Source organism: Rhizoctonia solani, chromosome 16 (assembly GCF_016906535.1).
Source record: "Rhizoctonia solani chromosome 16, complete sequence".
NCBI classification, from domain to species: Eukaryota; Fungi; Basidiomycota; class Agaricomycetes; order Cantharellales; family Ceratobasidiaceae; genus Rhizoctonia; species Rhizoctonia solani.
In genome coordinates this window covers 1,624,274-1,651,047 of record NC_057385.1, presented here as the reverse complement: position 1 = coordinate 1,651,047, position 26,774 = coordinate 1,624,274, and the positions used below count along the sequence as shown (strand labels likewise).

Here is a 26,774-nt window from a genome sequence, read left to right as displayed (position 1 = left end):
AAGAGATAAAAGATTCCATTGTAACTTATATACCAAACGAACAAAAAGAGTCAACAATATCATTTTTATATAGGCCTGGTGATCATTGGGTGGCATTGTATCTCTCACGAGCCTACCAAGACGGATAAGCATGCATGAAAAAAAAAATCGAAGCGAGGAGATGCTCACCGAATCTTTCGCCATCTCCCTGTATCCTTGGAAGTTGGTGACCTCCTTGGCTTTGCTAGCGCCAATACCCACACCTTGTTCGTAAATCGCAGTTTCGCTATGCACCTCGTCAGCAAGCGGACAACGAACCAATGGGACAAAACTCACATGGGATTAACTCGCCCATCACCACCAGCCCCCAACCCAACGCCCTCGCTCCAGCCCATTTTCTTCAGTAACTTGTTTCCAACATTGTTATCATCCTTTCCAGGTTGTACAGGAGGTGCTGGAGGAGGGGCAGGGGGAGGTGGGCCCTCTGCCCATTTACGCTTCTTATCAGTCTGACTTGCTTCAGGAATGGGATGGTCGGGTTGTCGAAGTGCCACCCGTCGTTCGGCCGCACGGTCTCGATATTTGGGTTTGTCCGCGCCACTGGTGGATGCTTGCGCTTGGCGTGCTGCTTCGACTTTGGCCTTGGCAGACTCGACAAGTTCGGGTTTGCCTAGGTTCGTCTATAAGCAGGTTGAGCTCTCCACACACAATCAGGCAAAGAGAGTGGAATCACCTTGTGTAACTCTGACTCGTTACTGTGCCTCTTCAACATCTCGATCGTCTTGAATTGCCTGGAGCAAAGCAAGCACGTCATAGCATTAGAATCTCCGTATGGGAGCTCTTCTGCCACAGGGGCACTGGCCTCAGCAGGCTTAGAAGGAATAGTGTCCTGTGTTCACGTCCAGATACGATATGAATAAGCAAACGCAGATTCTGGGGTGGGGTTTGGGGGTGTAGAATACCAAGTTTGAAGGCGCTGGGGCTGCAGCAGCTACCACCGCAGGTGATTCATGTTGCTTCTTCCCACTGAGTTCCCCTTGGGCGTTGTTCCATTTGTTAATGTTTCCAAAGACCTGCAATGAAATTAGTTGGATAGCGGGTACAAAAAGAGAGCTTACCTTTTTGCCTTGCATGAGTGGGTTGGCTTTCCATATCGTGACTGTTAAAGAATAAAGTCGGTATAAACAATTGGTCGTGGCGATGAAGGCCCACCTTTGGGTTTTGAGGGATCTGGGCCCGATTCTTCGTCAACGGGGGCGTCGTCGTGCCCAAATACCCCTACGAATGTAAGTCAATAGACAGATACGAGAAAGCAGTACCAGACGACAAACCAGGGTTGTTGGGTTTTTGCAGACCAATCACGACCTTTTTGTCGCCTTCTCCGGCCTTATTTAGGCTGAGTGATAAAGGCTTGGAGAGTTGTGGCACCGCCGAAGGAGCGGAAGCATCTCCAAGGTCAGATATGACAGTTAGCCCAGTAGATTCGGCAACTGCAAGTGCAAGGTAAGTAAACCAGCTAACTGCACTCGGGGATCACATACGCTTTTGAGCAGAGTTTTTTGTCTTTTCTTTTTTCTTCTCTTTTTTCTTCTCCGCCTCTGGCGCAGCGGGGGCGGTCAAAGCGGCAATCGTCTCCTGGTCGACTTGGAATTCTTGTGCTTCGGCGAATGCGGTCTGGTCCCAGTATGAGCACCAACCAGTCTCTGATCCGCCAACAGCTTGTGTGCAAACGAGGCTGTATTCGTCCGGCGGTCGGTTGTCCAGAGGTTGGAATGACGAAGGATGCGCAAAAGAGGCCGCAATTGCCCTAGAACCGATCCTGAATCCTGACGGATGAAGTTCGGCAGACATAGTTGCAGCCAGGAGTCGAGAAGCGGCCTAAAAAGAGATAAGATAAAGCAACATCAAACAACGAAGCAACTCACAGTATTGCTAACATACTCGACGAATGCGAAGCCCAAACTCGCCTTGGTCTGTTTATCGCGAATAAGCATGACCTTACGAGCGCCTTTGAGTCCGTCGCATTTGGGACCGGTAGATTCCCTGACCGCCTCAGCAATTTCACCAACCGTCGCTTGGAAGTCTACTCCTCTGAGCAACACGACGGGCGCTTGAGTGTTGCCAATATCCCTGGTCCCATCGTTGTGCATCCGATTCCCAGCCGGCCCACGTGGCTGAGCGCTCTGAGAATAGTCAATCTTGACACGCCGACCAGCGTCCTCCGAGTAGCCTTGAGCGAGCTGAGATGCTTTCGGGGGAACATAAACGAATGGAAAATTGGGTTCAACGAATACCCTTGCGGCCTCGGGGGACGTAAATTCGGCAAAGCCGAACGATTTTGAGAGACCTGATAAAGATTGTTACACAAGGCGGAGACTATAGACAGACAAGAGCGCTTACCAGTGTTTCTGTCCCGGATGATAGTCACACTGGTCGGGTACGCATGATGAGTAGCGAGGAATGCAGTGAGCTAGAACAGGGACGTTAGTATGTATTGGAGGCAGATAGTGAATAGACTCACATCGGCCTCGTTGAATTCCTGATCGAGCCCAAGAAAAATGACGTGCGCACTGAGTTCGCTCGGAACCATCCGACCCCGATCGCGCTTACCGCGGTCGTAAGCGCCATCGTCTCGGGGGTATTCTTCGCCGCTGTAATCTTCATAGTACCCGCCGTGGTCCCAGCCCTGGTTGGAATCCCCTCCGTGCGCATGTGCTCTGTCATCCCTGGCCTATTAAATGTTGATATTTAGCGCAAGAGCAAGCAGGGGCATGTGTAAGAGCGGACATCATGATGGTCTGTGCGTCGTCGCTTGCTATCGCCGTGGTTGTCCCATCTCTCGGGGACATCGTCTCGCCACTTGCCTCTACCTCCTTTGTCATCCCGCCACCCATTCCCCTCGCGCCATTGTCCATCGTTATAGCCCATGGCGAATAGTTTGCTCAGTGCCTGTAGGGTTCAGCCAAGATTGAGATGATCGAGAAATTCAATGTGGTGATGGTCAAGAATCAAGATCCCAAGTTGTGTTGTCTCGGGTTACCGTTACATTTCTGACGTATGCTCATGTAATGCAAACGTGCTTGCCGTGGGCTCTAAAATGAAAGCTCGATTAGGACATCACATTGAATAAACCTAAAATACAATGTAAACAACGTGAAAGATAATCATAAAGGGCCTAGACCCATGGAGGATGAAGTGTATCTCTCGCCAATGCATCAGGGCTCGTAACTTGGGATGGTTCCCCACTCCCAGGTTGTAGCGGCGGGCTCATTGATTCATCGCTCGGAGCGTCCTTCGAGTTGACTTCGAACCCAGACTGTGCAGAATTACACAAGCATCCACACCCAGAGGGGCAAGATTTGACATATTTGTGAACCCTCTTCCAACATGCCATGTGGGTAACGTGCATGCATATCAAGCATGGTTTAGTGAGCCCTTGAAGGAGAAACACAAATTAGGACACCCAAGATAAGCAAGATAACTCTTACCTCTTGCAGGAAGCCTACAAACAGTACACTTCATCGAAGAAGACCAGTTGTGATCATAACTACAGGTTCCAAACGGTTTCAACCCATCGGATGTCGACGCGCAGGTGATGCATGACCTCTCGACGGCCAGTATCTTGCCTGCATCTCGCAATTCCACCGTGGCCTCGACCTTGCTCTTTTGTAAGTTGGGGATACTCTTGCGTACTTCGGTGCTCTTGTAGTTAAGTCCCCACTGTGCGAGTAACTCTGCATATGCCATGATGTGCCTATGATGCCGCGCCACCGCATCAGACTCAATGAATGGGACCATCGTTGGCCTGCGTGAGACTTCATCAACCCACGTACAAAAGCTCGGGTCAATATGTAACTCACAAATCCTCTTCGTCATGTTCCGTAGGTCGATACCCAACCGCCACCGCCTTGGAGCTGTAGACAGGCTTCGCAACCGGCGTACGAGTAACCATGGAGGATCGTCGGTGGGGTGTATGGTTGAAGTGTACACTTAATCGGCCGGAAGATAAATCTGATGGTGCTCTCCCAGATGTGGAAGAGTCCAATGTCGCAGTGCTCATCATAGACTGCCTCCTACGAGCCGAGTCGTTGGTATTGGCCGGTGGGGGTTGCGAGGCTTGACCAGTCAAACGTCCGCCGCCCGGCACGGGAATCGAGGCTACAACATTTAGCAGCCTCATCCCAGCACTTCCTGCTCTTGAACTACCAGGACTATCCCCCTTGGATGCGGCGCTAACAGCTGCCTGAATGTCAGGCATCGAGCCAAGTCGGAATCGATTATTGATGTAGCTCTGCCATGAGTTTTTTGAGTTTCCAGAGGAAGAAAGTGAGTGACTAGCTGGGGATATATTCGCGACTGAGGCGCTCTTTGGCCATGTTGGAGAATCCGTGGGAGTCATCCGAGGTGCTCGCTTCCTAAGACTGAAATAATCAATGGATATCCGAACTGGCGCTGCGCTATTCAGATCTTTCCGGAGCGGCCGTACTGTGTGACAATGTAATCAAAATTATTACATTCGAACCTTGAGTGCTTGATTTACCTTTCGGTCCAGCGGCGATATCAGCGGATAAAAGAACGATTGAAATCATAGCAAGCATCTGAAGATCCTTCTGCTCGGCCACATCTGCATATCTACTCCAACATAAGTTATATATTATACCAATCGATCGCATACTCACATCTGTTTTACAATCTGTTTCGCGAGAGGATTGTATCCCCACTGAACACTCTTGTATGCGTCCTCAATCGACACTTGTTTCTTCTCATCGAACGTCCGCAGCGCAGCATTCTTCGCGTCCCCTTGTAAACCATGATAGAGGGAACAACTTGCTGAAATACAGTGGCCAACGTTTTCCAGATACGCTCATGATCGTGCCGAGAATGCTCTCGTGCCACGCTTGCATTGGCTCTGCACAGTGCCGCGGGATTCTTTTCGAGGATCACATACTTCTCGGCTAGAACGCGGTCAACGGGTATGAGGTGTGTTAGGTTCTTAATTACCACGAATGTATGCGTTGAGCAACCTGCGCAGGTTTATTGGTTGAATTCCACGAGTTGACGGAATCAGAATGCCGGGGCCGCTACATGATGTCTTCAGCGCACCGCTGCACCCGATGAGTAGGTTCACTTACCGACATAGACGTCCGAGCAAATAGATGATCAGAGAAACGGAGAATACCAGCCGCATCCCTGGCTTTGGAGTGATTGGTAGAGATTGTTGGTTTATCAACTGCCAGCTGGGATAATCCTCGCAACGCGTGTGAGACGATTGCGGACGGAGCGAACGGGCGTATGCGGCTAGCACTTCCAGTTCCGGTTCCTGTTCCAGTACGAGAAGTGGTTGAAGGAGATGGAGTTCTACCATCTCGAATGATTACTGGTGCTGCGGGGAAGAAACACACAAGTTCACCTATACAACTGGTCAGGAGCCAGTTTATTCCCGTCGGATAATAAACCCACCATTGGGCCCAAAAACGCCCTGGCACCTTCGCGGCATCGGGACATTGTCTGCATGGTTGCTCAAGTGCGAAACTATGCCTGATCGAGATTGCCTCTGCTCTCCCTCCGAGTCCGAGTCTGTATCAACACCTCCACCGTACATTCGGCCATATATGTCTGGTACCCCAAGCAAAAATCTCAGGCATGCCTCTAGGCAGGGCCGAGTATGCAACCTGATTTTGCGCAAATTTCGTAGGATGTATGCGCGCTCTTTGAGGGCTATCTCGGGATTCTTCTCCAGGTCGATAGTTGGCATCGCAGAGCGAGCGCGGGATTTTGGGTACTCGGGAGGGAAATGGAAAGTGATGCGAATGAAGACTGATTGCGTCTCTCCCCACGGTCCATTTAATGTGACCGTACAAACTCGCTTCTTCGAGATATCGGTCTATAGTGGCAGTATGGTTAACCCTATTCTAGACCTTGTTCTAGCCTGAAGGAATAAAATCTACCTTCACAAACTTGACTTTATTACCAAGAGCTTTGCTCACGGATGTTATCCTTAACATGACAGATGGCTCAGTGACAGGCTTGTAGATCAAAGAACGGCTTACTCACTCGTCAGCCAAATCTTCCGCATCTCCTTCTCCCTCAGCTTCAATATCCATGCTCCTGCTCAAGCTCCTATCAGACCGCCTGCGCGCCAGTCCGGCGGCCTGACTGGTCCGTTCAATACTGGTAGCTCGGCTTCCGAACATCGAATTTTGCCCGCTATCAATTTCTCGTTCCACCTTGACGCTCGACATCCAAGTCACCGGATCCATACCGTTGACTCGAGCCCCACGAGTCATGAAGCCAGGATTCTTCTTTTTACGCCCATTCTGGCGAACAGGAAGGTGGCCAAGCTGAGTAGTTTTGATATTGGCCAAGACGCTGCGATGAGTGAAGGGCGCAGTCAGAGACGGAGTTGCCGGAGTTGCTGGGACAGTGCTTGGAATTACTTGATAGGTCTCGTTGATTGCACCTCTACGAGGCATCAGAACCTGAATGGGGGAACCTGGTACATGGCCACATTCCTACAGCATATGTTAAATCGAGAGAATAGACAAAAATAAATGATTGCACCTGCATAAGTTGCTGGTCAACCGGCCAGAGCCGGAGCGTATTATCTTTTGACCAGGTCACAAGCTGGAACTCTCGGTCATCTGGAACGCCCTGTCAAGATATAACACAATTAGCATTAAACTAGGGAGCTCACCAAAGGATGGGTCCAACCCTCCTGATCCTCGCCAAACATACTCCTTTACAACATCTCTGTGTCCCTCGAAACTGGTGATCAATTTTGCACCTCGCGTGACTGCTGAATTATCCGACGCTGCATCCCATGCAAACATCTCCAAGTGGAACGCTCCTCTTTGGGGTAAGGCCAAAACTCCATCTCCAAAAGGAAGATTCCTAGCACGCCAAACTGGATACGGTGTATCGATCTCGTTCTGTGGAGTGAATTTTGAAGTTCCATTGCATGGCAGCTCCTCTGAACTCCAGTTCACATTCCACATTTTGATTTTTCGGTCCAAGGAGCAGCTGATAATGGCGCCTCGCTCTTTTCGGGACCAGTCTATTCCATAAATACGAGAGTCATGGGCTTGAATAGTAGCCAGAGGCACGGAACCATATCGGTCATCCCAAATTAAGAGCGAAGTGTCGTGTGCAGACGCTAACAAATGAGGGTCTTGTCGATTCCATTTTACTTGGGTGGCCGAGGCTGTTACACAGCTAAGGTTACGTAGAACGTCCCACCAGAAAATCCAACCTACCGTTCCAAGCGCATAGCCTTTTGTGCGTTATTAAGTAGGCTTGATGATATAGGAGGGTAGCCACTCACCCAAAAACTGGTCGCTTTTTCGTACGCTGATCGTAAGGAAGTCAACAGGCAAAGATGTCATTACTTAGTCCATATTACCGTACCAAATCCCATGTCCAGATCCACGAGTCTTTAACCTAATATTAGCTAAATATTCTTACTCCCGATCCACCGTGGGGACTTACCAATACCACAGCTGGATAGAACATCTGGAGTGAAACTGTGCCAGTTAATGTCGGTGATTGCGCGATAGTGGGCATGCAGTCTTCGCATTATGGCATTTTGCCCAGGCATATTCAAGTCCCAAATGAGAAGTTTTTGGCTGGATGTCGAGCAAATGAGATTGGAGCGAGCAGGATGCGGATTCCATTGTACATCCGCAACCTCCCAAGTTCCTCCTTGGGGGATGAAACGAGGGGTTTCGTATGGATTCTCGAGGTCAATAATAAACAGGCCTTTTCGTCTGGTTATAGGAGAATAAGTCGGTCGTAGTCATTCATTCGATTTATTGGAACGTACGCTGCCAAACAAACATCTCGATTCGCAGGACTTATTGACATCTAGATACAAGTGTCATTACACTGCACACTAAAACGAGGGACTACAGCGTACATTTCCAACGGGCTCACTAACGTCAATCCTTAGCCGTTTGTAGAATGTGCTCTCGGCAGCCTGTTCGCGTCCTTCAAAAGGTGCGCCTGAATGGCTATTTACGGGTGTTCTCGGAGATTCTGCCTGAATTTGAGACGACGCAAGAGGCGAGGAGGTAGAGGGGCGTCGGGCATGATGTATCGAAAAGCGCTGTGGCAGACTCTTGGGTCGTGGCCCAACCGTAGGCTGAGCAGGAACTGCGAGTAGCCCTTTTAACGGGCGAGTGGGAGTCGGAGCCTCTACAAAGTTCTCCATTTTATTGTATCCCAGATATTTCAGCTTTTAGAACACATTGATCGATGATAGGCCCAGCCTAGTAGGCAACAGATCAGATACTCAAGTCCCACTGGTAATAGCTTGTCGTGGGTGTGTTTAAGTCACTAATTGAAATATTTCCAATTATACAATTAAGCGCTCTTGGTTAATCCCCCCCAAATCCTCTGGGCTACAGTTTGCATTGTATGTTGAACTTCCCCGAGCTCTTTCCGATCATCAGCAGAAGATTGTATCATGGCAGGAATACCCTGGTCGCCACCCGAAGAAACATGGGGAGCTAGTGGTAGTTGACCAAGTACAGGCACACCCATCTCAGACGTCGTCTTAATGAACGAGTCTGGAGACCCAAACAAATAATGTTTGTGCGGGGGCTGGCATTTATAGCAAGTGTAGTGTGCCATATTTAATATGGTTCCTAATATCTACAAGAATTAGTAAATGATATTACGGCTGTTTATCCTTACGCGACTTACAGGTACCGAGACTTTTCGGAACATGGCGACTCCTTTCTTGACATCAATTAAGGAGACATCCTGGGGGGTCGATACAACAACAGCTCCTAGTCTTTAGATCTATCACCAAGCCTAGCTCCGAGTAAAGTACAACTTACCTGAGACTTGCACTAGTTGTCCAAGTGTGAGTGCGATATCTCCAGTGCCGGGAGGCATATCGATGACCAATACGTCTAGACCATTCTCCGCTTCATTATGGCCTCTCCAGTCGACATCAAATAGCAGCTGCTGTGCCGCCTTTTGTACCATAAGACCTCTCCAGACTATGGCAGTATCATTACTCTGAGGAATCAAAAATCCCATGGACATGCATGGTATCCCATGGTTAATCAGAGGTACCAAGCTTCCACCTTGTGTAAGCTATCAGCTTGATATTGGCGTGGCATATGCTCAGTTAGTGACGCACTTTTTGTGAGCTCTGGTTCTCCAAGGCCTTCAAGGCCCATGAGTTTGGGAATAGAAGGTCCAAAAATATCGAGATCCAGTAGACCGACCCTCCCGTACTTTGCCAAAGCCAGTGCTAAGTTCACTGAAGAGCTAGAGCTCTCAGTAACAGTGGTGCTTATTGTATCGTAAACCACTAACCACTGACCGTGCTTTTGCCTACGCCTCCCTTTCCGCTCGCGACTACCACCACATGGCGAGCATTAGGGATCGATCGCTTAGATATAGGCCCGCCACGTCGTGGCATAGTTGGAGGTACCTGAGTTCCGCTTTGAGGAAGTCCCTGTGTCTCGTCACTTGAATGTCCGGGCATTCCAAACAGATAACTTACCAAGGGGTTTTCGTGCAGCCTTGGGGATGATATAAAGAGTCTTCTTACACACGAAGGCCTCATATTCAGAGCGTATCAGTTAGTATATGCGAGGTTTACAAGGGATCCCAGTGATAGGTTTTCGTGGTCGGAAATGCGCGTAGATTCGAGTTTGTTGACGTCGATCATCACGGGATCCCCTTATGTAACTAATAATACCTTTTTGGTTCGATAGGCTCATTTGAATTCGTCCTCCCTAAGCTGCGACGCGTGCTACCCATACGAGAACTAGTGAGGTCTTGGCCTTTATCCAGTTGGAGATCGAAAGATATTATAGCGTGTTCAAGAGGTAAGTTATCTCACTTAGGTTACCAGGAGCTGGGAGGGTGATCTAGAACCCGCCTTAGGTTAGGTTTATATCCACGAAGCTATGTTTGGAGACCAGGCACTATCACTTATCGTTGAAGCGAAGCGAGGGGATTTGACCGGAAATCTCCCTAAATACAATGACGAAACAGTCCGCAACTCCATCCGCGAGCTCCGTAACCTCAACAATGATCTCTCTTCCTACACCGACGCCTTCCCAGACACAGACGAACTGCCTCCGACCGAGATGCTTTGCACGTCAACGTTTTACCACGAAGGAGTTCAAAGGACAAAGAGATGCTTACTCGCGTACCATGTTCACCGTATCGAAAAACTCAAGGAACTGTACTGGTCTTTTGGCGGAGTTCTACAACCAATAATTGGAGATTCTGCATTAAGAGATAGACTGGCACCTCACGAAATAGATTTCCTTCGCGAATATCATGCAATGGTCATGGACTACAAATCAGACTTTGTTGACGTGCTTGACATCTCTGCTGGTATTGCTCGTCCTCCAAAAGACTTACATGTTCAGGTCATGGTCATCCGGGAATGCGGAGCTATTCATACTGAACTGGGGACCATTGATTTCCAAAAAGGCCAGCGATACCTAGTTCGAAGGGTGGATGTTGAACATCTTATCGTTCAAGGGTACCTAGAGGAGGTTTAATTTTACAAAAAGCTCACGCGTTGTGTCTAGACATCAATAGTTCGTCCCAATTCATATTGCTTGTGAGAGATACAAGGAGAAGAAAAATAAAATGTGAGAGAAAACGGAGAGCGTACAGAAGAGCTATTGCCTTTCAGTCATTGGTAGCGGTCCTGTCAATTTTTTGTTTTTTAACCTTTTTTCGCTTTTTGCGTGGCTCGGTCTCGGTGCCGTTGATCGTTACTTCTTCAGCAGTCTCTTTTCGCTTCTTGTTCGTTGGTACGGTCCCGTTCGAAGTTGGCACCAACAAGGATAAGACTTGCTTAGTCGAGGATTGGATTGCAGGCGATCCTTTGAATCTGTCCGAGTTGGCAAGTTGTTCCCTGACCTTTTCGAATGCCGACACATCCCAAGACGAGCTAATCGAGTCCGAAGGTCTCGCAACTTTTCGAGCCAGTCGCATGGCCTGAAGAGCAATTTTTAAGAGTTCTTTCACCTGAGCAGCATTGGCCGAATGCTCTGTTTGCTCGCAAGCGGTTGTCAAAGACTTGTATAGTGCGTCCCGGATGAGAGGAATGAACGAGAACAGCTGCTCAACTACCTCCGCTTCTTGACACTGGGTGCTGTTAATATCCTTGACTGTACTAGGGACACAGGGAAACTTACAAGTGGTGTAACCTGGCTGAGTAGGGTTTGTAGGAGCTGCCACATCTGCATTTGTCTATAAACATTAACAGCTACCCCAGGTGCAGCCTGACCGGCTATATGCTCCCTTAGCTGCCAGGCATGAGGAGTTTGTCGGAGGATGAATTCCTTCAAGAATGCAGGTGAAAGTTTGGAATTCTTCCTTCGGGCAAAGTCTTCAATGGACGCGCGGTAAGCTTCCAAGACTTGCAAGTCTCCTTGTAGGACCTTCGAGAGATAGATGCTGCACGCCGATAACTCCGGTATAGGTGTCTTTCGAGCGAGTTCGTGCAAGTCACGTAGGTCTTTGATGGTCGCTTCCTTGTCAATCTCGCCCGTTGGGATATCTTTCGTCTTGCCGATGCGCGCTCGCAGAATGCCTACAGTCTTCTCGGACAATTGTCGTTCATCGGGGCCGGCAGAAATAGCAATATTCACGAGAGGAAGCACGACTCGTGGTGCATATGCGCTCTGTAGTTGTTTGCTCAAGAATATCAACCAGTCAAGTATGCGAATCTTGAAATGTGTAGCCTCGCGTTGAGCACCTGCACATTGGTTTCGTTAGATATGTATGCAATTATTTTGAAGAAACTCTCGCACTTTTCTTTTCCTTTGAACCGCCTGCATGCGCTCGGAATACCTTCGCCAACTGCTCGTCCAACTGCATCATTTGATCATCGTCCAACAAGACCTCTTCCTCAGAGTCCGAGTCACTGTCTTCGTCTTCGTCTTCGGCAATCGCCATCCCATTGACACGCAGTGCTTCTGCCACCTGTTTTCTGAACTCGGGGTCGACTTCTAGTTCCTCATTCTCGTCTCCATCGGTGCTGTCATCGTCTGAATCGCTGCCGCTATCATCCTCTGATTTCTCGTCTTCGTCATCTTCTTCAGCCTCTGCCATCTCGTCGACTGCCTCGGCTGCTTCATCTTCGTCCTCACCATTCTCCGACTCATTGACATCTCTTTGCTCGAGTTGCTAGGTCGAGATAAATCAGCAATAGTTCCGCGTTAGCCCCACAACTTACCAAAAGAATCAAATCGATCGTAGTACTTTCCACCCTCCCACTGAGCAATCCAAATGCTTGAGTGGCGACGGATTTACCAAAAGCCGAAGATTTCTCCAGCATGCCAATGATCACGTCGATCAAGAGGTCTATGGGAGAGTGCTCATCCTCTTCCGAAGATTTCACCTCTTTGGAAAGATTGAATAATTTCTCCGTGGCGTCCAAGCAGGATTCGAGTGAATCGACGTTATCTTCCCCATCGTTGTATGTTTCTAGTAACAGTGCGGATATCAAGAGTTCGGTACCACGGGAAGCATCGTCGCCTTCTGTCTGTTTCTTTAAGACGCATCGGTTCAGTATCGTAAAAAAAAAATCATGAAATCAACTGACCCTTCTAATCGACTTGAGCACCTTTCGAGCTCTGGCTCTTAAATCTGTCACATCCCCCTCGGTTTCAGCCAATGGTGAAACGTGGGATGACTCTTGCTCCAATATTTCTACGATTTTGGCCGCTTTTGTTATCCACAGTTCCCCGTCGGCCGCGGAAGAATTCGTGCGAGTTGATTCACCCGATTCACCTGAAACATACTTGGTTCAGTCACAAGGTTGAGAAGTACAGACGAACTCGGAAATCCCACCCTTTATCACTTTTGTTTGACTACACAAGTCTCCTAAGATAGTAAATAACTTTGACCGACAAGCACTCCTCAGTGCATCCGAGAGAGGAGGTTTGGTAGTATGGTGAAGCTAACGGGAAGGGGTTCCTGATTAAGAACGGTCTTAAGTAGGGCGGGAGACTTACCGAGGCTAATTCGCTATTTTTATTCTTCTTTGTGACAGTGAAAAGACCATGAAGGATAAATAATTCCAAAACAGATTTGATCCATTCGTCATCCTTGGGTATCGACCCGTTCCGCATCAAAGCAGCTAATTGCTCGAACACATATCGTCTTTTAGAATCTGCTCGGTTGGTTCCGCACTGTGAAAAATGTTAAAGCAGATTCCCTAAATGCAGTAATGCACTCACTCAGATGCCACACCGTCCCTAAGTTGATTTACGAGCGAGGTGGTATATTTCTTCACTCCGTCAATATCCGTCGAAGCCAAAATAGTTTCAACAGTCTTGGTACGAGTGATGCGGTCAAACTGTTGGTTCCCATGAGCACCTTGCAAGTGAGTTACGAGCGAAAAGCCGATGCTCGGGTTTCGTTCGACCGCCTTGACTATATCAGATGCCTAGTAAATTGTCAATATACTTTCTCCAAAGCTACATGCCAAGGGTTTGGACGTACAGCTTTCTTGGCTGCTTTGTGCAAGTGCCGATCAGGAGCCGAAAGATGATTGATCCAGGTCCGCATAAAGTTGGGAGTAAATAGGTACTGATACTCTTCAGATGGCATGATCGTCAAAGCTCGTTCGAAAACCTGGAATCCCCATGACTTTCGTTCAGAAGAGGAAGCCGTCGCGAACAAGGACTCTAAATTTGGCTCAGACGAAGTCCCTTGGATATATTAATGGGAAGACGTACCATCAACACAAATGCGGTAAAACTCTGCAAATGAGGCTTTACTCTTTCCGTCCTTGATTATTTCCAGAATAGCGGTCCATACAGAGTGTAACTGAACTTTAAATGTACCTCCCGAAGTGCTCTTGACATCTGATTCTTCGGTGGTATCCGTTTCTTTAAGAATTCGGGCAATAACGGGCAAGTTGGGGGACGAAACCAAGGCTGGGTTACGGAACGTCGGTGCGAGGATGTCTTTCCATGGTTGATTGGGAGCAAGATCTTGAATGTGACTGTGAGCCCGAGCTTTTCGGGGGTCCACTCTTTGGCCTGATCGCCACGGTATATTGTCTCAATTGTCCATTGGATTGCCTGGTCCTTCCATTCGAGTCCCTGAGACGAGTGAAGGGATCTGAGTGCTAGGTCAATAGACCACCATGAGCTCTCCCTCAACCAGGATTTCTTTTCGCCCAAGTTAAACAACTCCGTTACAGTTGTTTGGTACGCAACCAAGGAAGATGCAGGCAGTCCGAGTTCTTCGGGAGCAGAAGGCGATGTGGTGAGCCGTGAAGTGCGAAACAAGAGGCCGGATTGGATGACCGCTGTCAGACCAAACAACCGAGCAAAGAGGGTGTCTCGGACCTCCTGCCCTTTCATAGAGTTGCTAATAGCTGATGCTTCGAGAATGGACGAAGTGATGCTGGCGGCATCGACAGTGTTTAGTCTAGTTAAGAGCTTAAAGGCGGTGATTAAGCAGTTGTTATATTGGTATCAGTTATCGATACTCACCTCGGTCAACGCAACCGAAAATCCCAACCGACTGCTCTCTCTTGGGCTCGCAAGGCCTCGTATTAGCCGACGCAGTGCATATTTGACGTCCTCCGAGTTCAAGTCGTCCTTTGACTTTTTGGGAGAGTCTCCCTCGTTTAGTTCTTCAGAGTCGTCCTCAGAGTCCTCAGAGTCACTAGAGATTATGGGGGCAGCGGCCTTGCTGTCTTGAAACTGTTCAAGACCGTTTATGAGTTTAACTGACGCATCTAGCCTTTCGTCAGTCGAGGCCGATGACAAGGGCCAAAAGAGAGGAAGTGTGGTCGACATAGAGCCGTGCCTATTAAAGAGCTTTATTAGTTCACTAATTAAGGGTTTTAGTCTGGTATGCTCACCCGCCCAAATCCAGAGGTGGAGGAAACTTTTGAGAGGAAATAATTTCCAAATGCCGATCACTCGAGTGGCTGTGCTAGATTTTTATTTTGGATGTGCGTTTGGAGAACGTGACTTATCCTGAACCATGACGAGCTACCGAGTATTCACTGGAGATGACAAAGGACAACTCAAGTCAGTCGCCTTTGATATCCCGGGAAGTGAAAGTACGAGTCATATATCGACGACGACGATACAGATAGGCGCCGACAACAAATCACCACTTCATAGGCTTCAATGTCACAGAGACTCCGATTCAGATACTGGTATCGTAAGTTATATGCATTTAATTTTCCTAAAATAGCTGTGAAGCTCATTATTGTAGTAGCTCGCTACAGCGCGTGCTGATGGTCTTATTACGACGTATTCTTACACTACTGGTTCCAATGAGCTGAAGGAGCTATCGAGCTGGAGTGAGACCCGCATGAAGAACTCTGATAGATTCGTTGGATTACATGCATTTCAACGGTAGGCCACTCGTTCTTATCGCCTGTAATATCTTTTGATCACGCTACAGCAGAAAAGGATGGCTTACTTGCACACATAATGGGAGACTACGACTTTCAAATACTTTTGGCGAGCGCTCAGATTCGGATCCACCTGCCGACCTGTTTGCTTCATTGCCGATGAGACTAAATGATTTGCGATTGTCACCTTCTTTTTCTTCACTCGCATACGGAGGAGACGAAGTCGATCTCTCAGTGTGGGATGTAGAACGCACATTCTCAGATAAACCGCAATCCACAGATGAAGTTGGGAAGAAGCGGAAAAAGGGAAAGAACGAGTTGATGTATGCTGAAATATGGCGTGCAAAACAGGTTAGTTCATCTTCCTCAAACAAATAGTGCGAGATCTAATCGTTTGATGCAATAGCTTCCAAATGATTCACTTTCTCTCCGTCAGCCAGTCCATATCACATCGTTATCTTTCATCCATGGCTCCCAGCTCCCGAACCAGCAATCATCCTTTCACATCGTCACGGGGAACAAAAATGGCGCATTGAGACGGTTCGATACGCGAACAGCCCGAAGACCAGTCTCCATTGGGAGAACATCGCCAAAATAGGGGGAATTCGAAACATCGAGCCAGGCAGGAATGAGTAGTCAGTTCGACCATGTGGGGTTGTGTGCCAATGAAACTAAGCTTATGTTTGTAGCGAACTCTTTGTTTCGGACAACGGCTCTAGCCTATCCTCCATTGATGTCCGAAGCGGAAAAATATGTTACTCTTACAAAGGTGAGTCAGGATTTAATCTGTCGAAATTTGCACCTCATTATTGGACAGGCCTGCCGAGTGCCGCCACTTCGTTCTCGCCGGTAGCTAAATCTCATCTGGCTTCCGTCTCCTTGGACCGGGTATTCAGGTTGCATACGGTCTATCCACCACCTCCCCAAGCTAATGAGCAGCAGCTCAAAAAGGGGGAAGTTATTGGGCAAGAATTCCTCAAAAGCACTCCGACTGCCATTATATGGGATAAATTCGAAACTCAAGTCGCTACAGAGGACGGCGACGAGGAGGACGTGTGGGAGGCAATGGAGGTTCGCGGTGAAGAGGATGATGGCTCAATAGACGAAGATGAAAGTGAGGATGAACAACCTCGAAAAGCACGTAAACGCAGCCGCAAGTAATCGTTTGTATCCGCCGTGTATTATTACTGGTGTTTAAGGACTATATACTCGTAGAATTAGGATAGCTTAGCAAAGGCAATCCACGCCTGTAGGTTGAAAGCATTAAGATCAGATCCCTGTGCTTCCGGATAACTTGTGGAACACGGTCAAATCCTTGAGGGCCCTGGCAAGTGAATCTGCATCTCTTCCGTCAATCGTCAAACAGTTCTTAATCAATCCAGCTATCTTGCGAGGCCTATCAAGTGTTCAGTTTCAGCCTATAACAGAGTCAAAAATAAACGAACCTGTTTGCTACCCTCCTAGCCTCCATAATCTCCTGCATCCGGGTCGCATGTCGCTTCGCAGCTTGCAGTACCTCTTCAGGCATGTGCGCTAATCGACCGCACTCAATTCCAAACGAGCTTCGTGCCATACCGGGGCTGAGCTTGTAAGTGAAACTGATAGTAGATTCTCCAGAGGGCAGCTGTTGTTCGACGTAGCCCATATGTGACAGGATACATCTCATACTGTTATTGGGGGTTTAGCGTATTCGGGTTTGGAGGGATGGGTGGCTACACTTACTCGTTGTTCAAGGTCTAGCGCAATCATAGGGTAATGGGTGATGAACAATGTTTGCATTTGGCTTTCTCTATTAAATGCTGCATTACAGCATGGGCAATTGCCATCTAAATAGAGAAGTGAGCCTTGATTGAAATTAGAGTCCAGTGAACCTACCCCGTCGAAGGTCGAGGTCCCTCTGCCAACTATAGATATAAGTACTCGTCAATTGTCGGGTAAGTATGAAGTAATTATGGACGCAACGCACGCTCATCGAGGATCACCAGCGTTCTAGGGGTCACAGTCTTGATAATTTCAGCCGTTTCGCTAACTTCAACCTGCACGATGGTTAGCTAAATGAAACTCGGTTGAAGATCTTAATGGGAGCACCATAAAAGTGGACCGTCCACGAGTGATTTCATCAGACGCTCCCATACGAGTAGCTATGCCATCAAGCATCCCAATTTTTGCGCTACGGCAAGGTACATAGCTCCCAATCTGTGCGAGTACTATGGTAGCAGAGTTAAAATGACGAATGACCGGAAATGACTGATATACTTACTTGCTACCAGTGCCATTGTACGGACACAGGAGCTATAGAAAACAAACTGAGCTTTAGTACGACCATGACACTAGCCGCTTACCTCTTGCCACCCATATTTGGTCCGGTAATTATTTTGTCGTTGGCTCACCGCCTCCCAGCGCACAAGAAATAGGCACGAAAGGATCTACACGGAGTGCTTCAACCATAGGATGCCGCCCACCATCTACATCTAGCCTGTCATCGTCGAAGAATTGTGGTTTAACATATCCGGGCTGCTGCGCAACTATCGCCAAGGCCGATAAACAATCTGTATAGCTATGCTAAGCTGAGTTAGGAGTTTCAGGAAAGAAACCCTACCTAGAATTGCGAGTTTCATCGTCACATTGCGCAGGATGCTATAGTGTTCCGCAACTTCTCCTAAAAAGTGATTAAACGCCTGCACAGCTGCTCAGTGAGGTAGTATGATGCATATACTCGAATTAGATTACCTTATTTGCTTCTGATGCCAATGTTTCCTTAAAAACTCGCGTTCGTGTAGCTTTGCTTTGACTTGAGGTGTATGAAACCTTGTGACAGCTTTGGTCGAGTTGATTCGCTGCCAGGAGACAGGCACTTTCTTGGTATCCCCATTCCGTACCTAAATCGAATGAAAATCAACTGTCTGAAATTAAATGCTTCTACCAGTCAGCGTACCTCTATCAAGAACTAAGAAGTACAAGATTAGTCGCAGTGTCATAGACATTGGAGCACGACATACATCAATTCCAGATACCGAAATGTATTGTGCATTGGGTTTCTTCAAAATTTGCCTGACTGTTCAAGGCCACGTAAATGGACTATATTAAAAAAAAATCATGGTCGACTCACTCTCTTGGAGGTGGTCTTCGAGTTCACTCCTAACATCTCGTTAGAACAATCAGAACGGTGTTACTAACTCACTCGACTGAAAGAATCCCAAATTTAGCCTCCTCGATCCCTGTCCCAATTGTATCAACAACTCTACGATATAACTTAAACACCTTACTTACCTGGATACTTCTCAGAATCAACCCACAGGTCCGCCTTGTTGTTGTCTCGAGCCTGAGGAAGATTGATTTCACGCATAATCGTAGCCAGAGGTTCCCTCAAAGTCGGGAGTGAATAAGCAATACCGTTTAAGAGCTCGGATTTGAAGCCAGCGTCTTCTGGTGCAGCGATCGGGTCGAGTACAGTGGCAATACGCTGCCAGGCGGTGAGCATTGTAGCGAGCTCTGGTGGCGTCGCTTTCTTGTACTGAACACGGCAGAGTCCTGTTGGGCCCTGCTTGAGACAACCATCTGCCATCTAAGATGCAGAATTTACCTTTCACAAGATCTGGAAGTCCCTTCAGTAGTAATTGCAAGCGTTCTATCTTGAGTTCCTTGGTGTTTAAAATCTCTTCTACAGCATCCACGCGCCCTTGAAGGATACTGCTCTTGTCAATCAATGGTTTGATCAACAAGTCGAATGGACTTGTGACATACTCTTTGTCTACCAAAGGACGCCCAATCCAAGACCTTAACATACGGGAGCCAAACTTGGTCTTCGTTTTGTTCAGCACCCAGACAAGTGAACCCGTCTCTGTGAAGTCTGTTTGATTTCGGAATATCTGTGTTTAAGACATGTCGATCAATAGACCCATTATAAAGCGATGATAAACTCACTTCTAAGTTATGTAAAGAATTGCCAGATACAAGCATGTGTGATCGATTCATAAAGGACGTGAAAAATTCGGTCTTCAAGAATACCTCCGACAGTTGAAATGATTCGAGGTGTTTCATTAAACGTGCCAATGCAATCACAACCTGTATACGCAATCAACTCGTCAGTGAGATGTGGTAGATAAACCGGAGAAAATGACTACGTTTTTGGGAAAATCTACATACATCCCATTAATTTCCCGCTCTTGAATCCCTCAGATGCATTCTCTGGCGAGTCGTCGCCATGCTTCCGATAAAAAGCAGAGACTAGTTCAAATGCCTCGGTGTAAGACATTTGATCCTGGTATCGCTCAACTCGGATTCGAGATCCTTGGTTCCCTATATGTGCCAACATTTTTTCAGTAGGCTTTGTCAATTTTTTTTCAGGAAGCAATAACTCTAGGGGCCTGATGTGAGCCATCCTGGTCTTAGCGAACGTTAGCCTAGCCAAATCATTTTAGTAATTATTGGCTCTACCTCGATCTCAGAGCGCATATATGTATCTAAAAGTCGTTCAGCTACGCCTTGCGTTCCATAAACCGCTCGTACCATCAAATGTATCGTATACAATATCGCCGGTAGCCGGAGTAACCGCGACAAATGAGAAGTGTACCAAATCATCGGCTCCCATCCCGCCTCGGAGTTCCTCGACTATGCAAGCAATGGGTGGCGCGGCTCCGCCAGCAAATACGTCGTCGTTGTCCGTTGATCCAATCTCGTCAACAAATCTAAGTGGAAATTAGAATACAGTCAATAAGAGGAACGCAGAGCCTCACGTAGCGGCTGTATACAAATGAGTTAATTGACGATCGAATGGAGCACTGCGGTTATCCCCTGCTTTTTTCAAGGCTGCCGTTTCCATTTGACCTATAATACCAACCTGTTCAAATAGTGAGTTCATGTATTGTAGGAAATACGATGCAAGCTATGTAACCTGCCTTATAGCCCTGCGAAATTAGCCTGTAGAGACGTCAACTAAAGCGCACGCCTCCAAATTTGAACTTACTTTTTGACATGCACATCTCTCCGGTGTACCGGGATTGAAGCAGTCAAGAAGTTTTTGTCCATAAAACAAGCGATACCCAGTTCTCTCGAAGCAACCTAGTTATGGAGTGAAAACATGATAAAAAGGGCCTGGTTGCGCAACGTACACGTGCATCCTCTCCAAAAAATCTTTCTTCAACCATTAGCTCATGACAATTGTACCAAATCGATAGGAAACCTTACCGGAACTTATAACCAACTTCAAATAACAGGATTGCGTCCTCATGTTGTTTCTTCAACGCAAGAATCTGCACATGGAACCTTAATTATCATTATAAGGCTCGTGGAACCTCTAAACGGTGTGCTCGCCTGTTTTTCCAGTGGTGTATACTTCAACCCAGCCGGTCCGATCTCATCAGCTTTTTTCCGGCCCTTCCCTTTTCCGGCCGTACTTGTAGTGACCTTGTTAGTTGGGGCTTCGGTTTTAGAGGTGGGTGTTGCCTTGGCCCGCTTTGTATTGGTAAACTTGGACAAGCTACTTGATATCTCTGCAACCTCTTCCTCATCCGATTTCTCGCTGTATTCTTCCTCGTCGTGGGCACTCTCTGACTCTTGAACCACATTCTCGTCACTAACCGGCTCCGTTGACTCTCTTCGGCGTTTCTTCCCTTGTGTTTTCTTTGACATTTTGGGCACGTCTCCACCCATCTTCTTTCTAAACGCTTGTAGCTGAATATCCACACTGCCCTTCGTGGTATTAGACTTTGTTTTTGATAGTCCACCGGTGATGGGCGTGAAACTCCATTTCTCGCTCATAGTCGAAGAAAACAAAGAGTCCGCAGGAGGAGGCGAAGAAGAAGAAGAAGCAAGAGCATCCTGGGTGGATTCTTCATTCCGAACACGAGCTTTCTTTGATGGCGGCTCCTGGGTTTCAGGTTCGGAGTCGCTCAGAGTTAAGTCAATGGGCTTTCCGGTAGATAAACCAGAGCTAGAGGCCTTGGGCGTAACCGACGGTGTTTTCTTGGATTGTGAGAAGTATGAAGACAAAACTCGCTGCCCAGATGCCATGGCTGAGTTTGGTAGGAGGCGATGAACCTCGCGCGCGGTGAGCGTCACAATTACCAACGAAGACGCGCCGAACGGTCGAAGCTAGCGCCACATTTCCACCACAAACACAAAGTGGCGCAAAGATTCCACACAAGATATACAGATACAAACATAATCTCGTGTGACTTACAGGGACCCTGGTAGGATATCACGCTTGGGAACCCGGTTTATGAGCCTGGGAAAGGTGTTACAGTGGCTCTCCTCAAAAGATTGATATTTCAGACCAAGTCCCTCTAGATTTTTGTCGTGTCCACACGAAAAATACTGCCTTCAGGCGCCAGAACTCTCTTTGAGTAGATTATCTTTGATGCGTTGCCGGCACTTGGTTCACTTGAATCTGATGGCTTGCCACAATTACGAAGAATACAATGTATTATCCTTACTTACTGTCAGGCACATTTGGTTTTCACCTATGGCTGACTCCTAAAATAAAGCTTAGAACCCGGCGACGGCTTAAATGATCTTATGTCTGAGTCATTTTAAGGTTGTACTGAGATATTCGGGAATGCACGATAGCCCTAGAACGGGCAGGCCATAGCTATATGCGATCTCGGCGGATTCGGGTCAAGCGCTCTAGTCCACGGTTCTACGGCGCTAGGTATTACTTACTGATCTTCAATTACCTCTAAAGAAATGTTTCGCAACGTGGGCAATTCTGTCTGTGCGCTTCAATTGCACGTACAAGTTTTGTATCGAGAGTGATTCATAGCACAGCAAGGGCTAATGGAACTGTGTCGGAATTGATCCGAAACCTGCTGAGGAACAACGTATGGGTCGTTATTCGTTGGGTATTGGAAGAAATTAATGTGGATGTCAGGTGCCAATGTTACACTCAAAAGATTTTGGAAGAAGGTGGATGTTGCTGAGAATCATGGTGAGTGCATATCATGTTGTATTTATTAAAACGTAGATCAGCGTTACCACAGGCCTCTTAACGGTTACACTGGATAAAAGAGCCCTGCGCACTCCCGAGGGTGCTAACTAGAAGTTCCTAGTTCACGACGCCTGCTTGCAACCTTGATTGCCATAGAATGGGAAAATCAGGAAAAGCTCATAAAGCCACATGCACTACCCATGGTAAGAATATACAAGTTTTGAGGTTCCAAGCTAACCATCACTAGACGTCCATTGCTTCTCGTGCTATAGACGGATTACAAGATGAAGGCGCGCGATTTGATCTTGTAGCAGGATTGATTAAATACTTTGATACAGACACTCTATGGTAAGACCTCTAGTCTGTGCCACCCCATTTCAAAAGAACGACCGTTCATCCCAACCTAGTTTCCATGAGGCTCACCCGCCTGCTCTCGTTCAACTTCAAGAGGAGCATTGGGTTCCACTCATCAAATGGGCTGAATCCGCATACGACATCAAAATCAATATTTTTGACTCACTTCTTGGCAATTCGCAGCCAAAAGAGTCCAAAAACTTCCTGATGAAGGAAATCAACAAATTGAATCAATGGGAGATGGCCGGTAGGTGCATTAAGGTCGATTATTCGTTTTTCAAAGTCTGAGCTTGGATTGTTCCAACAGCATTCGAGAGAGCAGTATTGACCACCAAATCGTTTATTATCGCGCTTGGCCTCGTTAAAGGCCGAATTGATGTGGAGCAAGCTTCCCAGGCGGCACATGTCGAAGTTGTGAGCCAGACGCAGCGATGGGGGGAAGTTGAAGACAGTTAGTCCAATGCCACTCGAGATATTTAACTATCTTTCTGACTTGGCACTAGCGCATGACGTCGACTACCACGATATCCGCCGACAATTAGGTAGCGTGGCTTGTGTGCTTGCAACTAATTAATTTCAATGGCCTTAAGACATAGGAATTAGACATAATCTTCCAAGCGTGTTGGGTGTCAAGTACAGATAATATACAAAGTCAATCGCAGTCCATCGTGTATGTATGCATTCGCCACAAGTTATCTACCTCTTCAAAAGCTCCCTCAAATTGTCGCTTATAAGCGACATACTCAACGCAGCCCGGGTCCTGTCTTCTTCGCTCGCTCCAGCAGGAAGACTAATAGGGGAGCCAGGTCTACTGTCCCCACGCCTACGTCGTAGCCCTTCAGGAGACGACGATAGACTCTGTTCGGCTTGACGGCGGTCAATATCAGAAACGACTAGTAAAGCATTAGTAAAGCCCTTACAAGAACAATTATACATGCTTACTCTGTTGGAAGGACAGGAATAACACCTCCGCTTGGGCGAGAGTTGAATCGAGCTCAATCGTCATACTCAGATCATTACAATATTTGAGTATCTCATCAAACTACAGAAAGGCCAGAGTTAGGGCGGATTCACTCTAAAGTCATGAGCACATACCTCAACCAAATACCGCATAATCACATCCCTGTGTGATTCTAACACAGCCAAAGCAACAAATAACACAAATTGGTTGGTATAGTAGTTTGTCCAGAGAATTTCCCAGAGCCTCATTACATCGTCAAACGGGAATTCACGCTTAAATGCGATCAGACCCATCTGTAGCATTGGTGAGGTCATGGAACCAGGGTTAGTGATTGAAAAGCTGACCTGAAGCAGAAGAACAGGTTCAAAGCGTCGGCCCTTTCCAAGTGCCTGTATAATTCGGGGTCCATAATAGCAAGGAGCTGCTGTAGAGTCAAGAGCTGCTTCTTCATTCCACTTTGGTCTCGCAGGAAGTTTTGTTTCTACGACATTAATTAGAATAGCCCTGCAAAGTTCTCCGGGACGTACCATGTGTTCCATAACCTCCACGAAGCACCAAAATGTCTTGACCTCGTCTGCACCACACACGACATAGATAGGAGCACACAGATCGGACATGCCTTGGACATAGCCTATATTCGATGTAAATTATCCCGTCAAACCATAACAAAAATGTTCAACTCACCAAGTTCCTTCTCGTAAAAGTTGTAGGTCAGCAAGATAACCCTAGGCGGTCCACATGCTCGTTGCTGCGGCTTGCGCAGCGTTCTCATTTGCTGCTTGGTCGCTTGGAAGTGCAAACAAGGGCTGTGTGCGGTCTGTACGTCTCACATCCACATCCACTCGATGCCTCTCTTCCGCCACCTCAGGGCGCTTTAAAACCTCTTCAACCTCAAACCATTGACCTTTGATTTCCTCATATAAAGCTCTGTAACCAAATCAGTAAATCCTCGTCTATCATACGCATATATCAACCCACTTTTTCTCAGCCCACATATTCTCTCTAGTTTGTTGATCCGTGTCCCATGGCAGGACATTTAATACACTCGGCCATGCCAATCTTCGTGCCTCTAACGTTGAAAAGCCCTGCAAACTAGTCAATTACGGCTGAAAATAGTCAGCCAAAGAACCTACCCGTCTAAACACCTCCTTGCGCATGTCTTCCTCCGAGATTGTCGGTCTCCCTGTCTCGTCGAACCACCCTAGCCATGTATCTTTGTCAATTGCGTTCTTGGGATTCCTCGTCGATTTAGGCGTGGGTAAATTGGCCGATTTCTGTTTGTTCCATTAGGCCGCAGCTTATAGAAATTGTCTGGTCAAACTCACCGCAAGTAGCTCAAACACTCCTAGTTCCCCTTCTTCTCTCTCATTTCCTGAACCCCCCACGACCCTCACTTCTCTTCTCCTAGCTCGTTCACCTTCCTCAGCAACAACTCTAGCCCACCTCGCCAAATATACTCTTGCAGACTCGAATTCTCCCATCCCGCCTTTCTCGAGTAACCCAGCCCATTCGCCACTCGCATTGACAAAACTCTGCATTGGAGATGGTAGATGTGGAACAATAGGCTGAGCAAGTGGGTGGGAAAGGATTTGCTGAGCTGCGTGTCGAGTTGCTCGGGTCAACTGAGAAAATGATTGAAGGAGTGAGTTGCGCGAAGGAGAGGTGAGGGGAGCAAAGCTAGTTGGGGGATATACGGGCAAGGTCTCGTGTAACACAGAAGTACGGGTAGAATACCGTGGATTTGGGAAGGGGGCTGGCGAGCCATTTGGTGTAAGCCGTGGAGAGGGAACAGAGCCACTTGACGAGCCCGAGGAACGAGATGGACGATTAGGACGTCGATGATGAGGAATAGGCGAGTCTGTTGATTGAGCCATGATGAGGTCTGCAGCATCGTCATCAAATAAAACCATTGTGTGAGCCTCTATGTCGGGTTTAGATGGGTCAAACTACAGCAATGTTAGAGTGATCAAGTCCGTCATACGTTCCCTCACTTACGAGGAACAAATTGGGCTGCAAAGATGATTTCAATATATGGCAGTAAGATTTGAGACGCTGAAGCAAATCTGAAAACTAGCTTTTAATAATTAATTTAGAGGAACAAAGAAGTAATTTACCTTCGCCGCCCCAGCTGGCGATGCCACTAGCTGCACGGTTCTTGGGTGTGAGTTGGCTGATAGACCGGGATTCCTCGTCGTGGAAATAGATGGTCTGAAGTGTAGCTCCAGAAGTCAGATTAAAGGTCATGGACCCGTCTGAAAGGGGAATGGTTAGTAAAGCTGCCTGCGGGTCCATGGGAATGAGTCGAAGTTCAGCCTTTGCCCGCAGTCCCACCATATGGGACGCACCGTGGAATAGCCACTAATCGGACGAAGCGAGAAAGAAAGTGGAGCGTGAGACTGACAAAACCGAGAACTCACACCACGAAGAAATAGTTGGCAGCTGAACTACGGCACTGTAGATAGAGGAAAGTGGTATAGAAAACGCATAGGATTCGCCCTTTGGTATGGGTGGTTTAATGATCACCGCATCTGAAATAGTATCACGTCAGGCCTTCCCAATGTGGAATACGATGATACTTACCTTCTTCTTCATCTAGGCTGTGTCCACCGGAGCCATACTCGGCCTCTACACGCAAGAACTTGGACCACTCATCGTTACCACGCTCGCCCAGGAGAGTTTCGGGGACCCAAGCAAGAAAATAAGTTGGGCTGATGGCATCCTAGATCGAGAACAGAGGAATGAGATGCCCGCCACAGTAGACAAGGCGTTAGCCACATACTCTCTTGACGATGCTAATGAACCCGGGTATGTTGTCTCGTGCGTAGGCCGTAGGGTGCACATAGACCTTTGATTTTGAATATACAAGTCTAAGAAGCACATATGAGTTGAGCCATAGCCACAAAATCATAACATACCTATATTTCGCTTGCTCATCTCGCTCAGCTTCCGTCTCGACGGGGGGCGACGGAGGTTTGATTGAGACCATCGAATTAGTCTACAAATAAGTCAGAATTGAATAGTATAGGAACTTTGCTCCTCACTATATGAGTAAAGTCGTCGTCGATGCTGCGGGGAGAGCCCGGTGTGCCGGTCATGATGCAAGTGTGGTGCAAGCTGCGGGTCAGGCAATGGAAGTCGCGTGATTTGTCATCAGGGTTTAGCCGCCCCAGGACACCTCCCATCTTTAT

General features: G+C 47.6%; 8 protein-coding genes across 8 annotated transcripts; 3 read left to right on the top strand and 5 right to left on the bottom strand.

Annotated features, from left to right (window-relative positions):
- Positions 1-82: 82 nt before the first annotated feature.
- On the bottom strand, positions 83-9,409 carry RhiXN_01765 (cytosolic Fe-S cluster assembly factor NBP35; the record flags this gene model as incomplete). The annotated part of the gene is made up of 37 exons (XM_043321584.1): positions 83-112; positions 169-265; positions 316-659; positions 713-868; positions 942-1,052; positions 1,098-1,138; positions 1,192-1,257; positions 1,311-1,469; positions 1,521-1,857; positions 1,905-2,326; positions 2,380-2,449; positions 2,501-2,710; positions 2,767-2,928; positions 3,468-3,481; positions 3,531-3,784; positions 3,840-4,464; positions 4,520-4,611; positions 4,659-4,768; positions 4,819-4,929; positions 5,004-5,060; positions 5,112-5,389; positions 5,440-5,863; positions 5,928-5,976; positions 6,034-6,491; positions 6,541-6,620; positions 6,674-7,180; positions 7,233-7,249; positions 7,301-7,326; positions 7,384-7,409; positions 7,465-7,742; positions 7,799-7,839; positions 7,892-8,169; positions 8,514-8,628; positions 8,680-8,765; positions 8,817-9,068; positions 9,125-9,247; positions 9,304-9,409. The coding sequence occupies 37 exons, from the start codon at positions 9,407-9,409 to the stop codon at positions 83-85; spliced, it is 6,612 nt and encodes a 2,203-aa protein (XP_043187407.1).
- A 493-nt stretch (positions 9,410-9,902) lies between these two features.
- Positions 9,903-10,508, top strand: RhiXN_01764 (Sld5 domain-containing protein; the record flags this gene model as incomplete). Its single annotated transcript, XM_043321583.1, has 1 exon — positions 9,903-10,508. One exon carries the CDS (start codon positions 9,903-9,905, stop codon positions 10,506-10,508), a length of 606 nt encoding a protein of 201 aa, XP_043187406.1.
- Positions 10,509-10,641: 133 nt separating this feature from the next.
- On the bottom strand, positions 10,642-14,777 carry RhiXN_01763 (DNA polymerase phi subunit; the record flags this gene model as incomplete). The annotated part of the gene is made up of 12 exons (XM_043321582.1): positions 10,642-11,103; positions 11,154-11,716; positions 11,772-12,147; positions 12,197-12,511; positions 12,566-12,753; positions 12,874-12,922; positions 12,978-13,125; positions 13,203-13,411; positions 13,468-13,652; positions 13,704-13,755; positions 13,812-14,414; positions 14,469-14,777. 12 exons carry the CDS (start codon positions 14,775-14,777, stop codon positions 10,642-10,644), a joined length of 3,459 nt encoding a protein of 1,152 aa, XP_043187405.1.
- Positions 14,778-14,967: 190 nt separating this feature from the next.
- On the top strand, positions 14,968-16,507 carry RhiXN_01762 (uncharacterized protein; the record flags this gene model as incomplete). The annotated part of the gene is made up of 7 exons (XM_043321581.1): positions 14,968-15,150; positions 15,208-15,347; positions 15,397-15,697; positions 15,753-15,777; positions 15,825-15,981; positions 16,036-16,115; positions 16,164-16,507. The coding sequence occupies 7 exons, from the start codon at positions 14,968-14,970 to the stop codon at positions 16,505-16,507; spliced, it is 1,230 nt and encodes a 409-aa protein (XP_043187404.1).
- Positions 16,508-16,615: 108 nt separating this feature from the next.
- On the bottom strand, positions 16,616-17,622 carry RhiXN_01761 (DNA mismatch repair protein MutS; the record flags this gene model as incomplete). The annotated part of the gene is made up of 8 exons (XM_043321580.1): positions 16,616-16,742; positions 16,792-17,013; positions 17,069-17,082; positions 17,155-17,172; positions 17,222-17,250; positions 17,313-17,382; positions 17,435-17,553; positions 17,607-17,622. 8 exons carry the CDS (start codon positions 17,620-17,622, stop codon positions 16,616-16,618), a joined length of 615 nt encoding a protein of 204 aa, XP_043187403.1.
- Positions 17,623-18,072: 450 nt separating this feature from the next.
- RhiXN_01760 (DNA mismatch repair protein MutS) lies at positions 18,073-21,358 on the bottom strand (the record flags this gene model as incomplete). The annotated part of the gene is made up of 17 exons (XM_043321579.1): positions 18,073-18,225; positions 18,282-18,293; positions 18,346-18,401; positions 18,456-18,484; positions 18,528-18,564; positions 18,617-18,877; positions 18,930-19,036; positions 19,091-19,215; positions 19,271-19,411; positions 19,784-19,809; positions 19,856-20,034; positions 20,083-20,186; positions 20,241-20,253; positions 20,313-20,407; positions 20,458-20,479; positions 20,534-20,611; positions 20,649-21,358. The coding sequence occupies 17 exons, from the start codon at positions 21,356-21,358 to the stop codon at positions 18,073-18,075; spliced, it is 2,148 nt and encodes a 715-aa protein (XP_043187402.1).
- Positions 21,359-22,207: 849 nt separating this feature from the next.
- On the top strand, positions 22,208-23,199 carry RhiXN_01759 (protein ATP12, mitochondrial; the record flags this gene model as incomplete). The annotated part of the gene is made up of 6 exons (XM_043321578.1): positions 22,208-22,271; positions 22,383-22,474; positions 22,519-22,619; positions 22,679-22,872; positions 22,933-23,076; positions 23,129-23,199. 6 exons carry the CDS (start codon positions 22,208-22,210, stop codon positions 23,197-23,199), a joined length of 666 nt encoding a protein of 221 aa, XP_043187401.1.
- A 122-nt stretch (positions 23,200-23,321) lies between these two features.
- Positions 23,322-26,681, bottom strand: RhiXN_01758 (GTPase-activating protein GYP7; the record flags this gene model as incomplete). The annotated part of the gene is made up of 17 exons (XM_043321577.1): positions 23,322-23,518; positions 23,568-23,667; positions 23,721-23,879; positions 23,931-23,975; positions 24,114-24,217; positions 24,271-24,361; positions 24,417-24,513; positions 24,565-24,671; positions 24,720-24,860; positions 24,912-25,532; positions 25,582-25,649; positions 25,701-25,838; positions 26,004-26,114; positions 26,167-26,305; positions 26,366-26,453; positions 26,502-26,581; positions 26,628-26,681. 17 exons carry the CDS (start codon positions 26,679-26,681, stop codon positions 23,322-23,324), a joined length of 2,340 nt encoding a protein of 779 aa, XP_043187400.1.
- Positions 26,682-26,774: the final 93 nt, after the last annotated feature.